This window comes from Erinaceus europaeus, chromosome 7 (assembly GCF_950295315.1).
Source record: "Erinaceus europaeus chromosome 7, mEriEur2.1, whole genome shotgun sequence".
Classification (NCBI taxonomy): Eukaryota; Metazoa; Chordata; class Mammalia; order Eulipotyphla; family Erinaceidae; genus Erinaceus; species Erinaceus europaeus.
Window position 1 is genome coordinate 86,485,250 of NC_080168.1, and position 18,728 is coordinate 86,503,977.

At 40.4% G+C, this 18,728-nt stretch overlaps 1 protein-coding gene across 2 annotated transcripts in view; it reads right to left on the reverse strand.

The window, feature by feature from the left end:
• Positions 1–18,728, reverse strand: part of FREM2 (FRAS1 related extracellular matrix 2) — a 208,379-nt gene that overhangs the window by 69,765 nt on the left and 119,886 nt on the right. For both annotated transcript variants that reach the window (XM_060194905.1, XM_060194904.1), the window contains exons 5-6: positions 3,222–3,347; positions 1,736–1,987 (exon numbers count right to left, since the gene is read on the reverse strand). In XM_060194905.1, coding sequence (XP_060050888.1) covers positions 1,736–1,987; positions 3,222–3,347 — 378 coding nt within the window. The remainder of the gene's footprint in view (positions 1–1,735; positions 1,988–3,221; positions 3,348–18,728) is intronic.

Consider the following 18,728-nt stretch of genomic DNA (forward strand, 5'->3'; position numbering starts at 1 on the left):
CAGAGGACGATGTTTTTTTTTTTCTGTCCCATTATTTTCCTCATGTGCATATACCCCATAACAAGACAAACTAGGCATTAACTATATGTTCTATTTTTTAAACTAAATCTGTTTTTGTGTCTGTGTTGCTAAAAACAGAGAGTTATATATCTAGAGAGTGGATATGCTTTCAGTGTGCTTTGTTCTGTTTTGTATGACAGTCAAAATACTGAGTTTAAAATGAAATTTCTAAGATTAGGTATGTTTAAGGTGGTATGGCTATAGCCAAATGAAATTTCTATACAATATACTAGAATGATTTATTAAACCAATAAACTAAAAAACATTAAAAATATTAGTACAGTTAACATATTTAGAGTATCAACTAGGTTTAAGGTAGAATTAGATGAGTTTATTCAAACTTTTTTTGGGTAAAAAAGTCCTAATTTTTTAACGTATTTATTTATTTTTAGGGAAAAAACCAACATTATTCTATATTCTACAGGAGGACAATGTACACTTCAGCATTGTGGACATGACACATGCCTGGCACAGTGTTTTTCTCACTGCATATTCTTCTACCTATCAAGCACCCTCCTTGTAGGTTATATTTAACTTCCTGAGTTTTAAGATTATTTGTGATTTAAAGTCTGTTGACTCTCCTCTAAATTCCCACCAAAACACAGGCTTCACTTGTCACTACTACTCCTTCCAGTTTCTTTCTCTTTCTTCAACAGTGAAGAAAAATTTTAAGAAGGAAAAATTTTGATGTACTAGATCCTATCTCTTCACTTTCTATTCTTATATTCCTCACTATATTACTGGCAGTCTTCTCTTTTCTTTCCTCTTGAGTACAGAGACTGGACTTGGACTGAAAAGAGACAGTTTTTTTTTGAAAACTGGGTTTCTTTGGAAAAAACAGCTCATACACTGAGATTAAAGTCACATAATACAAAGGTTTTTTTTTTGTGGTAGTGGGGGGACTGGAGTAGGAGTTATCCCTGGGAAGTCACTGCTCCAGGCTAAGTTTTTCAGATAGAAAGACAGAGACAGGAGACTGGGTGGTGGCACACCCAGTTGAGGATTGAATGTACATGTTACAATATGCAAGGACCCGGGTTCAACTCCTGGTCCCCACATGGAGAGAGAGAGAGAGTATGGGACGGAAGCTTTATGAGTTGGTGAAGCAGTGTTGCACATGTTTCTCTTTCTATCTCCTCTCTTTATTTCTCTCTGTATTTTTCCAATAAATAAATATAAAAAATTTTTAAAAAGGAATAAGAAAGAGATAGAAAGACACCAACCATGAAACCAAAGTTTCCTTCAGCATAGTGGGGGCCAGATTAAAACCTGGGTCATGCCTGTGACAAAGCTAGGTTTCTAATCAAGTCAGCTATCTTGCAGCCCATATTCCATAAGCTTTTAAAAGTGAAGCAAAAGAAACTAAAAGGAAATTAGAATTTTAAAATTTGCTTCAATTCTTCATCTCAACATTACTAATGGTAAATAGTATTGAAAAAGAATCTGTAGATAGGGGAAAACACAGAGAAATGACTAACCTTTTAAGAACATTCAGACAGGAAAGACAGATTGACTGATGTAGACATTTTGAAACTTAAGCACACTATGAAATTGAACATAAAATAAATGTGTGTGTTATTATTCTTTTACATACTCATTTTTTTGGTCTAGAAGGTTATGCCTGATGTTAATCTGGTTGACAGGAGGAATAACTGTCAGACAAATTAGTACTTACCATCATCTTTGTCGGGGACAATTGTAACTCTAGCTCCTGGGAACTCTGATCCAATTCTCCCACCCATGGGCATGCTCAGAAGGACCTGGAACGTTTCTTCCTCCTCATACAAAGAGTCGTCAATCACTATAATCCTACACATTTTCTCGCGTTCATTTCTGTCGAAGCGGACCATGCTGGTGTGGTCCTCGGGCCTGGATATGTAATCAGAATAGGACAGCACTGATGTGGGCACAGTTCCTGTTGCAGTTTCTAGAGAGAAAGAGAATCCCAAAGGTATTTTTGTATAACAGACTATCACAGGATTTTCAGAAACATTTTTTTGTATATGCAGCATCTTTGGGGCCAGTTTCTATATGGGATCATTCCTGAAAATTACAATAGCACCTATGCACTATTCCAGCATCCACTTCATAATGGTGTCAAGCAGACAACAAATACTACATTCCAAGTGTTGAATTCTCCACTTCTTGTCAGTGGTCTTCCAGATCAACACACTATTCATACTAATAGATATGACTGTCCATAAACTTACTGTGTGTAGGCAAGGTGCCATGTGTGCTATATACATTGCCTCATGGATCCTCTCAACCACTGTAAAGGGTTTTTACCACATGGGTTAGCTAAAATGTGCAGGAGTTAAGTCACTTACTCTGGGACTTAGAACCCCAAAACGATCCTGAGGTGCTCATTTTTAATCATCATCATTATTTTTACTGTATTTCTCTTCTTTTCTTTCCCTTCCTAACCCTACCTCCCCCAAACTTCTCTTCATCAGAGCACTGCTCAGCTTTGACTTATGTAGGACTGAACCTGGGACTTCAGAGTCTCAGGTGTGAAAGTATATTGCAAAACCACCATGCTATGCTATCTCCCTTATCCTTTGACTGACTTTCACCTAATCCACATGAATGGAATTTTTCCCCCAAGGGTTACCACTGGGGTTTGGTTTCTACATAATGAATCCATCATTCCTGTTAATTTTCCATTCCTTTTTATTTGATAGGACAGAGAGAAGTTAAGAGGGGAGAGTAGAGATAGAAGAGAGACACATGCAGTACTGTGTCACAGCCAATGAAACTTCCTTCATGTAGGTGGGGACTGGAGACTTGAACCTAGGTACTTGTGCTTGGTAAAATGGGCACTTAACCAAGTATACTACCACCCAGCCCCAATAGTGGGAAATTCAAGAATGTCTGTTCAGCATAGTTAACAACAGTATATACAACTTTTTTCTTTTGCATTTGAGAAATCTACCTAATTCCTAGAAAGGCATTGAACTAGAAGCAAAACAAAGATTTTGAAAGTTGGCTGAAACTAGTTTGAAATTTCATTTCTCAGGCTGTTGTTGTTGTTTGTTTGTTTCCCTTTCTTTTCCAAATTGTGAAGAACTATACTCCTTCTGACGTAAGGCCTTGGCTCCAATATGCTGCAGAGGGTGAATTGTTGCTGGGTGGATATCCTAGTTCAGTCCCAAGAGAACTACCTTGCTGTGTATAGCACATCACCATCAACTCCTGGCTTATGTCACCACTTCTTCTGATGGGGATGAACAGTTCACCGACATCTTCCTCAATGGAGTATTCAGACTGAGGAATAAATACAGTTGATTCTAGGGAAAGAACACAAAAATTGGCATGATTTTTTTTGCATGAATTTCTTATCTCTGAAATAGCCCTATGTAAATTACAATTATTTTAATAATCTTTTCCCAATTTTTTAAAACAAACTGTGCCAGTGGCTGAGAGAGCTCACCAAACAGGGCATTTGTTTGAACCAGGGCACCATGTGGTAGGGAGAGGGTGAAAGAGCAACTTGGAAACCTATGGTAGTATGTTATCTTCCCCTTCCCCTATTAATCTAAATATAAAAGTTGGCTTGGGAGTGGTGAAATTGAGTCCCTAGTGTCTCTCTTTCTCCCTCCCTCTCTCTCTCTCTCTCTCTCTCACACACACACACACACACACACACCAAAGAATGTGAGGTAAAGGAGGGAGGAAGGGACAGAGTAGGTTTAAACCCTGCAGGCTCCAGGCCACCGCTTTTTCAATATGTAAATAAAACCCAAACACTGCTTTTTTTTTTCTTTTTTATTTAAGAAAGGATTAATTAACAAATCCATAGGGTAGGAGAGGTACAATTCCACACATTTCCCACCACCCAATCTCCATATCCCATCCCCTCCCCTGATAGCTTTCCCATTCTCTATCCCTCTGGGAGCATGGCATCACACTCCCAGACCTTAAACTATATTATAAAGCCATCATCATCAAAACAGCATGGTACTGGAACAAAAATAGGCACACAGACCAGTGGAACAGAATTGAAAGCCCAGAAATAAATCCTCACACCTATGGATATCTAATCTTTGATAAGGGGGCCCAAAGGATTAAATGAAAAAAGGAAGCTCTCTTCAATAAATGGTGCTGGGAAAACTGGGTTGTAACATGCAGAAGAATGAAATTGAACCACTTTATCTCACCAGAAACAAAAATCAACTCCAAATGGATCAAAGACCTAGATGTCAGACCAGAAACAATCAAATACTTAGAGGAAAACATTGGTAAAACAGTTTCCCACCTACACCTCAAGGACATCTTTGATGAATCAAACCCAATTGCAAGGAAGACTAAAGCAGAAACAAACCAATGGGACTACATCAAATTGAAAAGCTTCTGCACATCCAAAGAAACTATTAAACAAACAAAGAGACCCCTCACAGAATGGGAGAAAATCTTCACATGCCATACATCAGACAAGAAACTCATCATCAAAATATATAAAGAGCTCAGCAAACTGCACCAAAAAAGAAAATGACCCCATCCAAAACTGGGCAGAGGATATGAATAAAACATTCACCTCAGAGGAGATCCAAAAGGCTAACAAACATATGAAAAACTGCTCTTGGTCACTGATTGTCAGAGAAATGCAAATTAAGACAACACTAAGATACCACCTCACTCCTGTAAGAATTGCATACATCAAAAAGGACAGCAGCAACAAATGCTGGAGAGGTTGTGGGGACAGAGGAACCCTTTTACATTGCTGGTGGGAATGTAAATCGGTACAGCCTCTGTGGAGAGAAGTCTGGAAAACTCTCAGAAGGCTAGACATGGACCTTCCATATGATCCAGTAATTCCTCTCCTGGGGTTATACCCCAAGGACTCCATAACACCCAACCAAAAAGAGGTGTGTACTCCTATGTTCATAGCAGCACAATTCATAATAGCTAAAACCTGGAAGCAACCCAGGTGCCCAACAACAGATGAGTGGCTGAGAAAGCTGTGGTATATATACACAATGGAATACTATGCAGCTATCAAGAACAATGAAGCCACCCTCTCTGACCCATCTTGGTCGGAGCTAGAAGGAATTATGTTAAGTGAGCTAAGTCAGAAAGATAAAGATGAGTATGGGATGATCCCACTCATCAACAGAAGTTAAGAAAGAAGATCTGAAAGGGAAACTAAAAGCAGGACCTGACCAAATTAAAAGGCACCAGAGTAAAAGCCCTGTGGTGAGGGGTAGACATGCAGCTTCCTGGGACAGTGAGGGGTAGGAGTGGGTGGGAGGGATGGGTCACAGTCTTTTGGTGGTGGGAATGGTGTTTATGTACACTCCTAGTAAAATGTAGTCATATAAATCAGTAGTTAATTAATACGAGAGGGGGAAAATTAATTGTATGTCTCAAAGTTTTTCAAAACACAAACTGAATCTTTTTAATATATAGGCTGTGTAATTGATATGCAGACTCTCTCAAAAGCCTAGACCAAGCAGATCAGAAGCAACCAATAGCACAGCTATATACAACATACTGGGTACTGTACAGCAAACCCTAACAAAAGGACTTTTCAAAGTTAACCCAATTACCAAACATTAACTATCCATTGTCTTTTTGAACCCTAAGACAACAGGAACCTCACATCTCCACTATAGATCCTCTACTTCCCCCAGTCCTAGAACCATTGTATAGGGCCCACTTTCCCATATGCCTCTCCCAATCCATATCAAATAATATTGCATCTGCTGATCACAACCTAACCAACGCAACGATTGCCACCTCAACATGCTTCACTTCAGACTGTGTCCAGAGACTTCACGTGTGGAATGACAACCCTTCAGCTTCATTACTCGGGTGAGACCTTTCCTTTCATAGTATACTCTAATTCCATCTCAGGTGGTTCACTTTCTAACAAAATTCCATAACCTAGATATACACCAGTTTCTGTGAGAGAGAGCATATGTTCACACGTATCCATAAACTACTGCAAAATATATACCTGAAAGCAGAAGTACACTAGAGTTTGCAGTGAGTACCCCCCTAACACTTCCTCTCTACTATTCCAAGCTTTGGGTCCATGATTGCTCAGCAATTTGTTTGGCTTCGTATGTTAACTCTCTTTTCAGTCACCAGGTTCCAGATTTCATCAGGATGCCAGCCAGGTTTCCCTGGACTGAAGACCCCACCAATGTGTCCTGGAGCTTTGCTTCCCCAGAGACCCACCCTACTAGGGAAAGAGAGAGGCAGACTGGAAGTATGGACCGACCAGTCAACGCCCATGTTCAGCGGGGAAGCAATTACAGAAGCCAGACCTTCTACCTTCTGCAACCCACAATGACCCTGGGTTTTTTTTTTTTTAATTATTTATTTATTCCCTTTTGTTGCCCTAGCTTTTTTTTTTTTATTGTCATTATTACTTTTGTTGTTATTGATGTCGTTGTTGTTGTTGGATAGAACAGAGAGAAATGGAGACAGGAGGGGAAGACAGAGAGGGCGAGAGAAAGACACCTGCAGACCTGTTTCACTGCCTGTGAAGCGACTCCCCTGCAGGGGGGGAGCCGGGGGCTCGAACCGGGATCCTTATGTCAGTCCTTGTGCTTTGCGCCACGTGTGCTTATCCCACTGCACTACTGCCCGACTCCCACAAACACTGCTTTTATCTCTAGAAGGAAGATAGGGGCTGGGGTTGGGATGGGGGGTAGTTAGGCTTTCAGGTCCTGGTACTTGGGAGTGAGAGTGTTTTGCAGACATCTATCATGGTGAGATGGGAAATTGTACCCTTGTACCAACAACTGTAAACCATTAATGTTCCAATTAAAAAAAGAAAAGAATATATGCTTTGTAGGTAGACTGAAATTGTTATCAGAGTCTGAGGTGTTCAGTTAGAATAAAGCCAGAATGTTACAGAACTGGTAAACTAGATTGAGTAAATAAAGATGCATAGAAAAAAATGATTATAAGATTGTCTTCTCAAATTATTGTGTGTGTGTGTGTGTGTGTGTGTGTGTGTTTGTGATTATTTCCACATGGTGGTAGGACTCTAACTATTTATTTCATTAAAGCTCTCTATTTGGAGGAGTAGATAGCATAATGGTTATGCAAAGAGACTCTCATCCCTAAGGCTCAGAAGTCCCAGGTTCAATCTCCTACACCACAATAAATCAGAGCTGATCAATACTTTGGTGTAAAAAAAGAAAAGACTTAATATTTATATTTATTTTCTTTGTTTGATAATGAATATGTGTTACATTTCCCTTCTCATCATTCCTTCTTCTGAGAGATGCAGCTGAACAAAGTGAATGCATTCTTTATTAATCAATGTAACTACAATGCAACGGATACTCTGATTTGTAACTACAGTCTTATTTTTAGGCTTTGATTGTAATGTAGAGGCAAAAGGTTACTTCTGTTCTCAGAAATAAAGGATCTCCAGCTACATTTGACAAAGACTATCCATGATGACCCTTTCTCCATTCTATTGAACAGACTACATTAACAAAATAAAAGCAAACACCAGATTATTATATTAAAAGTGCAATAGAACAAAATAGCTTCTGAATATCTTTTTTTTTTTTGCCTCCAGGGTTATTGCTGGGGCTCAGTGCCTGCACCATGAATCCACTGCTCCTGGAGGCCATTCCCCCCCCCCCCCCTGTTGCCTTTGTTGTTGTGGCCTTGTTGTGGTTATTATTGTTATTGTTGATGTCGTTCATTATTGGATAGGAAAGAGAGAAATGGAGAGAGGAGAGGAAGACAGAGAAGGGGAGAGAAAGACAGATACCTGCAGACCTGCATCACTGCCTGTGAAGCGACTCCCCTACAGGTGGGGAGTTGCCAGGGGCTTGAACAGGGAACCTTACGCAGGTCCTTGTGCTGTGTACCACGTGCACTTAACCCACTGTGCTACCGCCCAACCCCTGCTTCTGAATATCTTTGTTATAACAGACTAAAGAAGGCAAGGGAAACACAGTACACAGATGAAGGCATGAGTATTGGTCTTCCTTAAATTGTCTGCCATATTTAAAAAACAACTCAAGATATTCTAGTACATCCCTAGGCTTAAAGCAGTGACATTGGATAAATGCACCAATAAGTAGTACTGAATGGTGAGTCTGTTACTGATAAGTCTGAATTCAAATGACTCTGACATTTAGGTGACGTGTGTGTGTGTGTGTGTGTGTGTGTGTGTGTGTGTGTGTGTGTTCGAGTACAGGTGTGTTTTAACTTTAAAACAGGCATATCAATCTATAGTTCAAGAGGGGTTTGAAAGAGAAACAAGTGCTAGTAATGAAAACGTCTAAATAACATGATAACACAGTGTTACGAGTTAATTTCTAGTTATGATAAGGTCTCTAAATTATTCTGTTAGTAATGCTGGTTAGAGTGAATCCTTAGGTAATCTTGGATTACACAGTTAAATGTCTGTATGTAGATGTGTTTAGAAAGTTTTATATCAACAACTGGCTTTTTTTTTTATTTTTTTATTCTAGGGTTATTGCTGGAGCTCAGTGCTCACACTACAAATCCACTGCTCCTGGAGGCATCTTTTTCTCTTTCTTCCCTCCTTCCTTCCTCCTTCTCCCTCTTTCTTTCTTTCCTTCTCTTTTTCTTTCTTCCTCCCTTTCTTTCTCTTCCTTAAGACAGACATTGAGAGGGGAGGGGAGGAATGGAGGGAGAAGAACGACAGATCCTGTAAACCTGCTTCACTGCTTGTGGGGAAGCCTGGGGTATGAACCCGGATCCTTGCTTGGGTCCTAGTGCTTCATACCATGTGTGCTTAACCCTCCTCTCCCCTGCCAAACTGGCTTCTTTACTATGTTTTGCACAAATTTTTTTCCTTTTAAAAATATATCTTAACGTAGTAATATATTTGTTTTTTTTAAACTGTTAAATATATTTATTCATTATTTATTTATTTGATGAGACAGAGAAACTGAGAGGGGGAGGGGAGGTTGAGAGGGAGAGACACCTGTAACACTGCTTAACTGTTAGTAAAGCTACCCACTGCTCCTTGTAGGTGGGGGACCAGGGGCTTGAGCCTGGGTCTTTGAGCACTGTAATATGTGTGACCTACCATGTAGGCCACTACCTGGCCTCAGACAAACATTTAAAAAATATATTTATTTATTTGTTCCCTTTTGTTGCCCTTGCTGTTTTACTGTTGTTATTGATGTCATTGTTGGATAGGACAGAGAGAAATGGAGAGAGGAGGGGAAGACAGAAGGGTGAGAGAAAGATAGACACCCGCAGATAGGGGAGCTGGGGCCTCGAACCAGGATCCTTACACCAGTCTTTGCGCTTTGTGCCACCTGTGCTTAACCCACTGCGCCACCACCCGACTCTCACAAACACTTTTCTTATCCTGCTTTTTGTGCTGTATTTTTAACTCAGGATGATGATCCATAATGTGTCGCAATAGTTGAAAAAGAAAAGAGGTTTGGAGCCGGGAGTCCTAGAGATGGTTCAGAACCCAGGAGAGCACACACTTTGTCACACATAGAGATGCAGGTTTGAACCCTTGGCCACCACACTTGAACACCAAACAAAGGGTGTGGTATTTCTCCTCCTCTCTATCTCTCTTTCCCTGTCTTTCCCCATCTATTTTGGCAGAAAAAGGTCTGCTGTGACCAGTGGAATCTTGCAGACATGAAGCCCCAATGACGCCCTGGTGGCAAAATAAAAATAAAAAGAAGGAAAGAAGGATCCGGACACTTTCTGGAGTTGTAGTTGATTATCATTTCATTAATTCTGGACCTTTAATTCTGGCCCACCTATGTCAAAATATTAACTAGTTAGTGACCTCCTTATGCCCACATTGTCAATGGTACAATTTAAAAAATCTAAACATTTTCAAGTTAACAAACTTAACAACAGTTAAAAAACATTAAACAAAAATCATAATGCTTGGATCTTATGTAGCTATCAGTCCATGCCATCTCCTATCTCTTGAGATGGCTTTGGTTCATGCAGAGAAAACATTTACCTTTTCTTTGCATCTATTGAGATGAGGGATGTGGAGATGTCACTTTTAGCTCACTGTAGAATAGTACGCTTATTCCCTACTAAATATTGCATAATATTAACCAGATGTGGTCTATCAAAATGATCACAAAGAATGAAGAGCTGTTATTAACATGTTATTTAGATCTTTATGATTAACAAGTATTCTTTTTCTTTTCTCTTTTTCTTCTCTCTTCCTATAGTCCCTGGGGATCAGTGCTGGCACTAGCAACCTTCTGCTCCTGGCAGCCATTTATTTTCTCATCATTTTATTGGATAGGACGGAGAGAAACTCTGAGAGGAGGTGGAGATAGAGAGGGAGAGAGACAGACACCTGTAGACCTGCTTCACCCCTTGTGAACATCCTCCCCCTACAGATGGGGAGCTGGGGCTTGAATGTGGGTCCTTGCAGGGATCCCAGCACTTAGTACTATGTTCGCCTAACTGGGTACGCTGCTGACCAGTCCCCTACAAATACTCATAGAGATATCAGAGTGAACCCACTGCAATCAGATGTTTGCTGATATTTCAAATGTACACAATAAGTAATTGTGTGACATACAGACATCAAATGTCTGTGCTAGTTATCTGTCTCGAATATGCAAGGCTGTTTTCTCCTAGAAAATGTACATACCACTCAATTTACTCTGATGAAACATTACACAAAGAAAAAAAAAAGTAATGGAATCTTTACATAAAAACATTTAGGGGGGAGTCGGGCTGTAGCGCAGCGGGTTAAGCGCAGGTGGCGCAAAGCACAAGGACCGACATAAGGATCCCGGTTCGAACCCCGGCTCCCCACCTGCAGGGGAGTCGCTTCACAGGCGGTGAAGCAGGTCTGCAGGTGTCTATCTTTCTCTCCTCCTCTCTGTCTTCCCCATCTCTCTCCATTTCTCTCTGTCCTATCCAACGACAACAACAATAATAACTACAACAATAAAACAACAAGGGCAACAAAAGGGAATAAATAAAATAAATATTAAAAAAAAAATTAAAAAAAAAAAAAACATTTAGGGGAGTCCAGCGGTAGCGCAGCGGGTTAAGTACACGTGACGTGAAGCAAAAGGACCGTGTAAGAATCCTGGATTGAGCCCCTGGCTCCCCACCTGCAGGGGAGTCCCTTCACAGGCGGTGATGCAGGTCTGCAGGTGTCTTGTCTTTCTCTCTCCCTCTCTGTCTTCCCCCTCCTCTCTCGAGTTCTCTCGAGTTCTCTCGAGTTCTCTCGAGAAAGCTGTGGTATATATACACAATGGAATACTATGCAGCTATCAAGAACAATGAACTCACCTTCTCTGACCCAGCTTGGACAGAGCTAGAAGGAATTATGTTAAGTGGACTAAGTCAGAAAGTTAAAGATGAGTATGGGATGATCCCACTCATCAACAGAAGCTGACTTAGAAGATCTGAAAGGGAAACTAAAAGCAGGACCTGATCAAATTGTAAGTAGGGCACCAAAGTAAAAACCCAGTGGTGAGGGGTAGACATGTAGCTTCCTGGGCCAGTGGGGGGTGGGAATGGGTGGGAGGGATGGGTCACGGTCCTTTGGTGATGGGAATGGTGTTTATGTACACTCCTAGCAAAATGTAGACATATAAATCAGTAGTTAATTAATATGAGAGGGGGAAATCAATTGTATGTCTCAAAGGTTCTCAAAAGACAAACTGAATCTTTTTAATAGATAGGCTACGTGTTTGATATGCGGACTCTCTCAAAAGCCTAGACCAAGTAGATCAGAAGCTTCCAATAGCACAGATATATACAAGATACTGGGTACTGTACAGCAAACCATAACAAAGGGACTTTTCAAAGTTAACCCAATTAACAAATAATGTGATGATAATATTAACTATTGATTGTCTTTTTGAACCCTAAGACAGCAGGAACCTCACATCTTCACTATAGAGCCCCTACTTCCCCCAGTCCTGGCACCCTTGGATAGGGCTCACTTTCCCGTATGCTTCTCCCAATCCATACCAAATAATATTGCATCCGCCGATCACAACCTAACCAAAGCAACGATTGCCATCTCAACATGCTTCACCTCAGTGTGTATCCAGAGACTTCACGTGTGGAATGACAACCCTTCAGCTTCATTACTCGGGTGAGACCTTTCCTTTTATAGTACACTCTAATTTCATCTCAGGTAGTTCACTTTCTAACAAAGTCCCATAACCTAGACATACACCAGTTTCTGTGGGAGAGAGTGTATGTGCACACGTACCCATAAACTACTGCAAAATATATACCTGAAAGCAGGATTACACTAGAGTTTGCAGTGAGTATCTCCCTAACACTTCCTCTCCACTATTCCAAGCTTGGGATCCATGATTGCTCAACAAATTGTTTGGCTTTGTATGTTAACTCTCTTTTCAATCACCAGGTTCCAGATGCCACCAGGATGCTGGCTAGGCTTCCCTGGATTGAAGACCCCACCAATGTGTCCTGGAGCTCAGCTTCCCCAGAGACACACCTTACTAGGGAAAGAGAGAGGCAGACTGGGAGTATGGACCGACCAGTCAACGCCCATGTTCAGCGGGGAAGCAATTACAGAAGCCAGACCCTCTACCTTCTGCAACCCTCAACGACCCTGGGTCCATGCTCCCAGAGGGCTAGAGAATGGGAAGGCTATCATGGGAGAGGGTGGGTTATGGGGATTGGGTGGTGGGAATTGTGTGGAGTTGTACCCCTCCTACCTTATGCTTTTGTTCACTAATCCTTTCTTAAATTAAAAATTTAAAAAAAAAAAAAAAAAACATTTAGGGGAGTCCAGCGGTAGCGCAGCGGGTTAAGTACACGTGACGTGAAGCAAAAGGACCGTGTAAGAATCCCGGATTGAGCCCCTGGCTCCCCACCTGCAGGGGAGTCCCTTCACAGGCGGTGATGCAGGTCTGCAGGTGTCTTGTCTTTCTCTCTCCCTCTCTGTCTTCCCCCTCCTCTCTCGAGTTCTCTCTGTCCTATCTAACGACAGCAACAACAACAACAACAATAAAAACCACAACGATGATAAAACAACAAGGGCAACAAAAGGGGAAAAAATGGTCTCCAGGAGCAGTGGATTCATGGTGCAGGCACCGAGCCCCAACAATAACCCTGAAGGCAAAAAAAAAAAAAAAAAAGTTCTTGCCTATTTTTCTCTTATTATAAATAAAACTGTTCAATATTTATGAATGCCTGTGCTTTTCTAAGAGGAGAGATGCTGCAGTGTTTCTCACAGAGAACCTAAAACATCACTGAACTATGTTTTATTATGAACACTATGAATCTTCATTCAAGACCAGCAAAATAGTTCACCTGGATAGTGTACTGCATTGCCGTCACTCTGGATCATGCTTTCCCAGCTCTTAGCAGAGTTATTGAGGTATAGAATATTCTTAATAAAATTTTATTGAACAGATATTTTTCAAGGGCTGAAATCATCTTTACTGTCTTTCTAGATCACCTAGTTCCATTCACGCACACTAATATCGGTGAAGTTTGATATAAAGAGAGAAAAGACAAGACAATACGAAGGGAAGGACTTGTTGAGTTATACACACATACTCTCTTGCACACACATATATGTTCATATGCAAAGAAGGTTGTAGAACAAGGGGGTTATGGAAAAGATAAAGGAGTGAAGGAAGGATTATGACAATGAGAAGGTTTTCTAAAGGGTTCACAAGATCTGAAGCCATGGGAAGTCTGACAAAGAAAGCCTAACATCTCTCTGTTCTAGCTTTGCTTTTTTTTTTTTTTTTTTTTCCTACAGGGTTATTGCTGGGGCTCTGTGCCTGCCCTATAAATCCTCTGCTCTTGTGGCCATTTTTTTTTTTTTGGATAGGACAGAGAACTTGAGAGGGAAAGGGAAGATAAGAGAGGGAGATAGAAAGATAGACACCTGGAGACCTGCTTCATCACTTGTGAAATGACTCCCCTGCAGGTGGGAAGCTGAGGGTTTGAAGCAGGATTCTTGCTCAGGTTCTTAGGCTTCCTATTATGTGTGCTTAACACTGTGTGCCACCGTCTGGCCCCCTAAGCTTTTCTCTTTGTACCAGAGATTTCAATTCAGGAAGACACTGACTATACTGATTTACTCAACAAATGATAGCCAACTACTGATAGCCAGAATGATGTCAGAATAGTCTATTCTCTCTTCTGTGCTCCCACAGCATCTGGTTCATAAGACAATTCCTTTATTTTCATGCTACAAAACGTAGTTTTTCACATCATGCAGACAAAACAGTGGACTTCCCAGGCTTTTTCCAAAGACTGACTGTGCTTGGGTGGTCCTTTCTTGATTGACAGAGGCAGGTACCAGCATGGCTAAAAGATATTCATGTTGTCATTTTGAGAGATGTAACTCCACTATGTTTCTGGCCACTCCAGAACAATCAGGGACAGAGAGTAAGTGGTGGGCTCCACACATCAGGCATGTGAATGCTCCTCCCTGTGTGATGTGGTGAAACATGGTAAATAGTTGAATCCATCCATTAGAGAGGGGCCAACTCTACTGATTATAGAACTGTTTCTATAGAGTCAGAGAGTCCCTATTATCTGGAAGCATGTGCAGAATTACTAAGCATCATTGTGGACACTGAGTGTTACCTAACATTCAATAAGCATTAAAGTGTATATATTCTGGGGGTTGGGCAGTAGCACAGTGGGTTAAGTGCACATGGCATGAGGTGCAAGAACCATGCAAAGATCCTGGTTCAAACCCCTGGTTCCCCACCTGCAAGAGGGTTGCTTTATAAGTGGTGGAGCAGGTCTGCAATTATCTATCTTTCTCTCCCCCTTCTCTGTCTTCCCCTCCTCTCTTGATTTCTCTCTGTCCTATCCAACAACAATGATAGCAATAGCAACAACAATAATAACCACAACAACGATAAAACAATGGCAACAAAAGGAAAAAAAATAGACTTTAGGAGCAGTGTATTGGTGGTACAGGCACCGAGCCCCAGCAATAACTCTGGAGGCAAAAAGGGTATATATATATTTTTTCAGTGGGTGCAGATAGTTAAATATTAAAGAAAACCATGCTTCTAATTTCAGGTACTGGAACATGGTAGTAGAGGAGGACCTAGTGGGTGTTGAACTGTTATGTGGAGAAGTGAGAAATGTTATGCATGTACAAACTATTGTATTTTACTGTAAACCATTAATATCCCAATAAAGAAATTAAAAAAAAATTTCACACACAAAAGAGCTATCTATGACAGCCCTTCTGAGAAGCAACACCTGTGATTCAGGTCCCTTCCCTAAACTACCCTCACAGGTGTAGAGAAAAAAAACAGAAAAAAAAACATGGTTATTAAAAATCTCTATGTTTTCAAGGTTGACACTATGTGTGCACAATTTCACAGGTCATAAGCAGAGCGAGAGACACAGACAGAGAAAGGGAGAGACACCACAATGCCAGTTCTTCCTCAGATGTTTTAACACTCCCACGTAGTGCCAGGGCTTTAACTTGGGGTCACATGTGTAGCAAGGCATGTACCCCACCAAGTAAGTTTTCTCTGGGCCCCCATTTAAAAATCTTTACCCAGGGCTAACGAGAGGACCATTACACACAATGAAATTCCAGCAGTTTTTACTGGTAATAGCTTACACTAAACAGATTACATAAGGAATGCATGCTATGTGTCCTGTTATTACTATCTGTGGTTACTATTTATGATTTATAATAAGAAAGACATGCTTTGTTCTTTTTCCTGTTTTTGACACAGAGCTCCTAAAGCCCTTGGAGTTTCCTGTGATGAGAATGAAAAAGGTCTATTTTGTAGTGTTAATGAGGCAACTTTTCAAAAATATCTAACAATGGGGTTTAGAGCCCACCAGAGTTTAAGGCTCAAACTCTTGATTAGAGACACAACACACAGACACAGAAAAGAGAGATGGTTCAGAGCTGAATCAATCACTAATGGCCAAAGATTTGATCAATTATGCCCTGCCCATGTCAGGAATCCTCTATAAAATACCCATGTGTCAACAAATGTACTGTGATTCATCAATCACCAATAAAGTAAAAATAAATAAATAAACCACAAAGGACTGAGATTAGAGAATTTTCTGGTTGGTGAACCAGAATGTTTCTATGTGTTACCACATTGTGCCCCCAACTCCATGAGATGACAAGTTCCTTTATTTGGGAACTTGGCATATATATATATATATATCTTCAGTTGGTTGTTGATTTGTATCCTTAAATATTTCTTGTAATAAACAGATAGTCTACTGAGTAAACAGGCTTCCAGAACTCAGTGAGATATTTTAATACAAGCAGAAGATCTGGAAACTCCAGTATGCTACTGGTTGGTGAGAAGGGAGGTAGCAAATGCTGGGTTTTCTATTGACACCTGAAGTGAAGGATGATCTTACAAGGTTGAACCTTTAACCTGTGGGATCTGAAATTAGCTCCAAAGATATAGTTTCAGGATTGCGTCAAATCATGAGACACCCAGCTGGTGTCAGACAACTGCTTGGTGGTAGGGAACACTCTCCACACCTTAGAATTGGGTGTAGAATCATTTTAATTTCTCACTTCTCAGCTCTCTAGTGATTGTAGAATCCAGAGTATCACTCTGGATTTATAAACAGGAAGGTACAAATGAGTTTAAGAGGTTTTTTTTTTATCCCTTAGGGTAAAGTATGGCAATTATACTGGCAAATGAATAGAATAATTGAACAAAATTATATATAATATATAATAATAATAATATTACTAATATTATTATAATAATTGAATAAAATTATACTGGCAAATTATAATTGGCAAATGAAGAAATAGCTTCAAACAAAAATTCTAAGTAATGAGTCAGTTTATATGTAGTAAAGTTGTCATTGGGTGCATTCAAGAGACAAGCTTCATTATGCTATCATATGCCCAAAATTCAGGACTAGAGAAAAAATATAATTATTTATCCCTAGATAATACAGATAAAATAAATGTGATTAAATTCTAGCTGTTCTTTACTGAAAATTATAAACATAATTGGATTTGCTACTTAACTAAAGGCATAAACATTAAACAAAATCAGAGATACAGTTCTCTTATACTCACTCTGTAATTAAGCTTAGTCGTTATTTATTTATTTATTTATTTATTCTGCCATCAGCACTATCACTGGTGCATCCCGTGAGTACCCATTCATTGGGGAAACTGACAATCCTTCCTAGCCAACTGAATCCACATGGATCCCAGTCACAAGCAGCTCCTGACAGCTTTCAACCTGACGCTGTTGACTGGCTACGGAAGAAGGGCAAACGCTAGAAGAAGAAGACTGGAGCTCAGTGCTTGCACAATGAATCCACCATTACCAGTGGTGACTCCCCCCACCCCCTATTTTTAATTACTTTTTATTTGATAGGAGAGAGAGAGAAATTGAGAGAGGAGAAGAGGAGGAGATGGAGAGAAAGAGAGACACCTGCAGCACTGCTTCACCACTCATGAAGCTTCCTCCACTGCAGGTTGGGTCTGGGGGTTTGAATCCTTGCACATGGTAACATGTGCATACAATGGAGTGCACCACTACCCAACCCCAAGCTTAGTCTTTAAGCTCAGAGATTTTAACCCGTCTCCATTTCATGTTCTCAATAGATTGTATCTTCACAGAACATATAAGAGGCTTTTGACTGACAAAGTAGGCTGGCAGTTTAAAAGAAAGTCATGTCTGGTTTCTGACAGGATTTTAGTTTTAGAAGAGTCTCTCCAAGCTCTGTATAAATGCCAGCCCTCCAAAAGCCATTCAACTTTTTTTTTTTTCCTTGACTGCTTTGAGACAAGCCAGGACTGTGGAAGTAAGGCAGGGGAGGAGAAGGTCAAATTACACACAAAAGCAGTGAGGTCATTTTTACCCACATCAGTCAAGGGTGAACACTGACAGGCAAATGTAATTAATAGAAACTAAAAGTACCGATTTAAGACACTCTTCACCAAAGAGTAGAGCTGGGTATTATGCAATAAATGTGAAAACATAGCCAGCTCCAAAGTTTTGACTAATGAGTACATAAAAGAAATGTGAATAATTAAGAGTAATATGATTTATTTATTTATCTATTTATTTTTTTGTCTCCAGGGTTATTGCTGGGACTCAGTGCCTGCACTACAAATCCACTGCTCCTGGAGGCCTTTTTTCCCATTTTGTTGCCCTTGTTGTAGTTGTGATTGTTATTATAGCTGTTGTTGGATAGGACTGAGAGAAATCGAGAGAGGAGGGGAAGACAGACACCTAGACACCTGCAGACCTGCTGCAGCACTTGCGAAGCGACCCTTCCCCACCCCGCAGGTGGGGGGCTGGGGGCTCAGAATTGGGATCCTTATGCCAGCCCTTGTGCTTTGCACCACGTGCGCTTAACCCACTACCACCCAGCCCCCGATTTATTTCTTCAATAATTTGTTTAAAGAACATTTTGCAGATATGTATAGGGCTTTTCAAAATAATGAATTAACCCAAGAAAAATGCAGTATTTGTTTGGAAGAACCAAATAATAATAAAAATGTTGTTATAATACAATCCATAATCACAGTTAATTTTCTTGAAATAAAATTTATTTATTTATTTATTTATTTATTTATTGCTTCCAGGGTTATCACTGGGGCTTGGTGCCTACACTATAAATCCACTGCTCCTGGCAGCCATTTTTCTACTTTGCTGTTGTTGCTTTTATTGTTATTGTTACTGTTGTTGTTGGATAGGACAGAGAGAAATCGAGAGAGGAACGGAAGGCAGAGA